The 5,984-nt window shown below is 30.6% G+C and overlaps 1 protein-coding gene across 1 annotated transcript in view; it reads left to right on the forward strand.

The window, feature by feature from the left end:
• The first annotated feature begins 877 nt into the window (after nucleotides 1-877).
• The window catches only part of LOC101883865 (claudin-1), a 5,725-nt gene continuing 618 nt past the window's right edge, over nucleotides 878-5,984 (forward strand). Inside the window, exons 1-3 of the mRNA XM_068216462.2 lie at nucleotides 878-3,209; nucleotides 3,301-3,465; nucleotides 5,890-5,971. Coding sequence (XP_068072563.1) covers nucleotides 2,999-3,209; nucleotides 3,301-3,465; nucleotides 5,890-5,971 — 458 coding nt within the window. The 5' untranslated portion in view covers nucleotides 878-2,998. The remainder of the gene's footprint in view (nucleotides 3,210-3,300; nucleotides 3,466-5,889; nucleotides 5,972-5,984) is intronic.

Below are 5,984 nucleotides of genomic sequence, written 5' to 3' on the forward strand. Positions count from 1 at the left end.
CATTTACACGAAAAAAAATATATATATACATTTTTATTTAGAAAATTTGCAATACAAATATAGTTAATAGTAATGTGTATACTTCATTGCTAAAGTTTTAACTTTGTATCTTTACATAAAAAAATTATAAAAGTTATGCAAAATATTCTCCCCAGACAATTTAAACTTTCATTCAACAAAAAAGGAAAAACTCTTAATATTTATTAATTATTATAAATAAAAAACTTCAACATTATGATCTTTGAAATAAATGTTTAAAAATCATGAAATATTGTTGCTCAATGTTACTATAATGGATGACCAAAAGCTAACCTTCCCGGCATGTGTCCATCATCACACCCATTTGTTTCCTGTCAGAGTCACAACCCTTAAAAAAGGAGGAAGCATCACAAGATTATGAGACTATAAATACATCTTTTTGTATTTGTAAGTAAATGGGTGTTAGTTTAACAACTTATCATAGTCATGATGCATTCATCATCAGGCGTAATGTGCTGATTTGTGTGTTTTGAAACATTTTTCATCATCCTCCCTATAAACATGTTCATTCATCAAAATAAATGGTCAATTGGTTACTTAAAATACATTTGTTTAGATTTATTCAAAATGTCTTATTAAAGGGAATTGAACCAACAACATTTTCCAATTAAAAACTTCAATCCCCACACATATAAAACTTATTTAAGTTAGATTTTTTTGGTCCGAATTTACTAATTTTATGTCCTTTCAACATAATATTAAAACTTCATGATACTTTATTCAAAATGGCTTAATTTTGAGAATTGATCCAAAAACCTACTATTTTCAAATCAAAAGCTTCAAAATACAGTTTTTTTTTCAGATCAGAGATGCTAATTCCATTGAAATCTGGCCCTGTGCAGTCAATTAAGTATTTACACCTACTTTATCCCAAATGGCTTAATATTGGGAATTAAACCAACAACCATACTGTATCTGATTAAAAATAAAACTCTATAAAACTCAAAAATAAGTTCAAGTTAAATTTTTTTTGAGGCCATATCTGCAAATTCTATTGAAATCTGACCCCATGCCTAGTCCATAAATGATTTACACCTGCTTTACTTCGGCAGTGCAGTACTGCACACTTGTTTTGGGGAATTGAAGTAACAACCTACTGTTTTCCAACTAAAGGTTTCAACTATTATACATGAAGCTCAAAATTAGCTCAAGTTAGATTTTCCTGCCCAGATCTGCTAAGTTTCTGCTAATCTGACCTATACTGTCCTGACTATGAATGATTCATTAACCTACAAACTACTGTTTTTCAATCAAAAGTTTCAAGCTCCATACATAAATCTCAAAAAATAAGCTTAAGCTAGGTATTTTCAGATCAGAGCTACTAATTCCATTAAAACTGACCCAATGTCTAGTCCATAAATGATTCACACCTATTGTACTTCACAATGCTTTATCCTAATTCCATTTTTGGAAATAAACCAACAACCTACTCTTATCCATTTAAAGGTTTTAACCACTACACCTCAAACTCAAAATAAGCTCAAGTTCACATTTCCTGCCTAAATCTAACTTTGACAAATCTGACTTAATGTCCTGAAAATGAATGATTCAACCTACAATGCTTTATTAACCTACACTGTTTATGGGGAATTGAACCAGCAACCTACTGGTTTTCAATCAATAGTTTCAACCCCCATACAAAAAATCTAAAAAAAAAAAAAAAAAAAATCTCAAACTAGATATTTTCAAATCAGAGCTACAAACTCTATTAAAAAAACTGACCCAATGACTAGTCCATAAGTTATTCACACCTATGGTACTTTGGAATGCTTTATCCAAAATTGTTTTGATTTGGGAAATGAACCAACAACCTGTTTGTTTTCCAATTAAAGGTTTTAACCACAATGCCTGAAAAAAAAAAAAAAAGTTCAACTTTGATTTTTTCCAAATCTGACTCGATGTCTTGACAGTGATTGGTTCAAAATGACAATGTTTTAATAGCCTGCACGGATTATGGGGAACTAAACCAGCAACCTACTGTTTTTCAATCAAAAGTTTCAACCCGCTTGCATAAATTTCAAAAATATGCTCAAACTAAATTTTTTTAGATCAGACTAATTCCTTTAAAATCTGACCCAATGTCTAGTCCATAAAGGATTCACACCTGCTGTAGTTCACAGTGCTTTTTCCAAAATTTTGGAATTTTGGGTAATGAATCAGCAACCTATTGTTTGTTTTCCAATTAAAGATTTCAACAACCATACCTGAAATTCATAAATAAGTTCCACTTTGATTTGTTTTCCCAAATCTGACCACATGTCCTGACAATGAATGATTCAAACCAACAATGCTTTATTAAACTTCTCTGTTTATGGGGAATTGAACCAGCAACTTACTGTTTTTCTATCAAAAGTTTCAAGCCCCATACAAAAATCTCAAAAACAAACTCAAACTATATATTTTCAGATCAGAGCTACTAATTCTATTGAAATCTGACCCAACGTCTAGTCTATAAATTATTCATAACAACTGTACTTCACAATGCTTTTTCCAAAGCTGCTTCATTTTGGGAAATGAACCAACAACCTACTGTTTGATTTTCAACTAAAGGTTTCAACCATCACACCTGAAACTCAAAAAAATTCCAAAGGTGACCCGATGTCCTGACAATAAATGATTCAACCCTACCATTCTATATTCAGAATAAATAATTCATGGATCCATCCAGCCCATGAATGATTTACACATCTACTTTACCCTAAATAATAATAGGAATCAAACCAATAACCTACTGTTTCTAACCCCCAACACTTTGTTGTTAAGCTCAAACTAGATATTTCCAGATCAGAGTTACTAATTCTATTGAAATATGACCCAATGTCCAGTCCATGAATGATTCACACCTACTTCAGATGATAAATAGCAGCCTGCAATGCTCAGTTTGCATTGGTGAGCCTCAGTGGACAAACACTACTGACCGAAACATTTACTTCTCGTTGTTTGATTATTTTACTCAAACATGGCTTTTCAACTCTTTGGTTATATCTTGACCATCGCTGGATTATGTGGCCTGCTTATAGGCACATTTACGAACGAATGGAAAATCAGCGGACACGACAATGACAAGTCTGTGATTCTGGTGAAATATGAAGGACTGTGGATGCAGTGTTCAGTCGACAGTTCGTCACATGTTCGATGCACCAATTTTAATTCTCTCCTTCATCAAACTTGTAAGTATCAGTCATTTACTGTATGGATGAAACAGACATTCGGTTTCTTATATGCATGTCTTCTTATATGTGTGCTGTGTGCTTGTTGTAGTTGAAATTCGGATGAGTCGAGTATTCATGATCATCAGCATCGTGTTGTCAAGCTTTGCTGTTCTGGTAGCTGTTTCTGGACTCAGATGCACAAAATTTTTAGACGACAATGAGACGATGAAGGACAGAACTGCCTTCTTTGGAGGAATCCTCTCTGTGTGTGGTGGTGAGTTTATGAATTTTAAATATTACTGATCATTTAAAGTGATTTTGTTAAAATATTTCCAATGTTTTTATACCGATAAAAGATTCCTTTGAATTAAAATACTATGTGGAGAGCACTTGAAAATTCCAGGTTCCTTTGGATTTACTGCATTTATTACACAGCAAAGTCCTCTGTGTAAAATGTACTCAGTTCAGAGAGTATTTGGTTCATCTTTAAATAAGGGCAAATGGGTTAGTAAAAAGCGAAGCTGCTGCTTGTGGAGTTGCTTAATGTTCCCCTGCTGAGATTTTGAGAGATTCAATGTTTTATATTTCTGCTGATTTCATCTAAGGCTGTGACTGAAGTGAGATGTAGTTTTGTGTTTCTCTTCTGTGTTTCTGCTTATTAACAGCATAACAGCAGGTGTTCAGTCATCACTTAATCCTTTCATTGTCTCATTAACTTCAGTAACTTCAACTCAATTTAGAGAGGCATTAAATTCTACTGTATTTAAGCTGAGTAAATTTTACTCAGAGGATTTTTCTGTGTAGGCTTGTGTAAAATTAGATTTTTTTTAGGTCTGCTAAATTTTTTTTTTTCCAAATTGTAAATAAAAATATTGCAATTTAGAGCATTTTCTTTAATATTTGAAAATGTAGAACATATTTTAGAAATTATTTAAAAAATATTATTTTTTTGTTTTTTGAAAATGACAATTATTTAGGGTTGTTCCAGTAAAAGTTGTTTTCATAATTAAAACATGTGTAATGTGTTGTCTAATTGTTAATATATACAGTACTCAGTGTTTGAAGTGGATCAAAAGAGTTATGAAAGTTGTTCTAAAACTACTAAACAGCACTTATTTTTGTCTTAGGAAAATTTAGAATATTTTTTGAATCCACTTTAAATGTTACTGTTAAGGTCAGAATTATTAGCCCCCCTGAATTATCAGCGCCCCTGTTTATTTTCTTCCCCCAATTTCTGATTAACTAAGAGACTTTTTTTTTCAACACATTTCTAATCATAATAGTTTTAATAATTCATTCTACCCAACGATGGTTTGTTCTGTAGACTATCGAAAAAATATGTAGCTTAAAGCGGCTAATAATTTTGTCCCTAAAATGGTTTTAAAAAAATTCAAAACTGCTTTTATTCTAGCCGAAATTAAACAAATAAGACTTTCTCCAGATTATTATCAGACATACTGTGAACATTTCCTTGCCCTGTTAAACATCATTTGGGTAATATTTACAAAAAACAAATAAATCAAAAGGGGGCTAATAATTCTGACTTCAGCTTATATCTGCAAATCTCTGAATGGTGCATTTGTCGCATCTTTGCTCTGTATATTCGGAGATGTGTTATGATAGATAGATGGAATCTAACAAAATTCTAACTATATCATAACTACTAATCAAAAATCTAGAGAAACAGAATTTACATAGAGCTGTTTATTATGACACAACAGAATTTATTTCAAATAAATCAATATACTGGCTCTTTTGATCGATTACTGTATCTTACTTGTTGAACAATGCTATTATTGCTTTTAATTGCTTTTAAAATGCTATTAAATGCTATACATTTTAAACCGAGAAATGCAGATATATTTATTTTATAAATAATTAATAAACTTAACAAAAATTATTGATTGAAAACACATTTATAAACTAGCATGTTTTATTTCTAAATTGGTACCTAAAGGATTAACTAAAATATTTGAAAACATAATTTAAACTGATTCAATTTTATGAATAGAAAGTAGGTTTTAAAAAAATGACATTTATTTTTTAATTTACAATCATTTTTAATCAATTAAATGTATCCTTGCTGAATAAAAATGCTTTACATTTTACAAATCTGTTAAGGTTTAGTCAACTGCTTTTTATTTATAATTTTTTAAAATTATTATTTACTCTAAAATAAAAAAAGCATTTAATGTTTCAAAACATTTTTTAATTTTCTTTTGAAAATGTCCTTTTATTCATTAAAAACCCTGAAATTAACTAAAATGGTTTAAAATAACATTCATAAAAATGCAATGATTTTCAACATTGATAATAAAAACAAAATGTTTCTTGAGCAGAAAATCCACACATTAGAATTTCTGAAGGATCATGTGGCTTTAAATAGAGTAATTATACAAAACAGTTGAGCTGTTCATCAAATTAATAAATTACTTTTTAAAAATACATTTACATATAAGTGTGTGTGTGTAAAATGTGAGAGCATATGGGTGTTTCCCAGTACTAAGTTGCATTTGGAAAGGCATCCTCTGCATAAAACATTTGCTAGAATAGTTGGCGCTTCATTCCGCTTTGGCGACCCCTGATAAATAAGGGACTAAGCTCAAGAAAAATGAATGAATGAAATACATTCACATCTAAAACAGTTATTTAAATAAGCTTTGTGAACATATATTCTTCTTTCTTCTACCCAATGTAGGTCTATTTGCTTTGGGAATAACCAGCTGGTTCACTTATTTAATTGTCGATGATTTCTACCAGAAGGACGATGACAAGGATAAGTAAGTTGAGTTT

Source organism: Danio rerio, chromosome 22 (genome assembly GCF_049306965.1).
Source record: "Danio rerio strain Tuebingen ecotype United States chromosome 22, GRCz12tu, whole genome shotgun sequence".
Taxonomy (NCBI): Eukaryota; Metazoa; Chordata; class Actinopteri; order Cypriniformes; family Danionidae; genus Danio; species Danio rerio.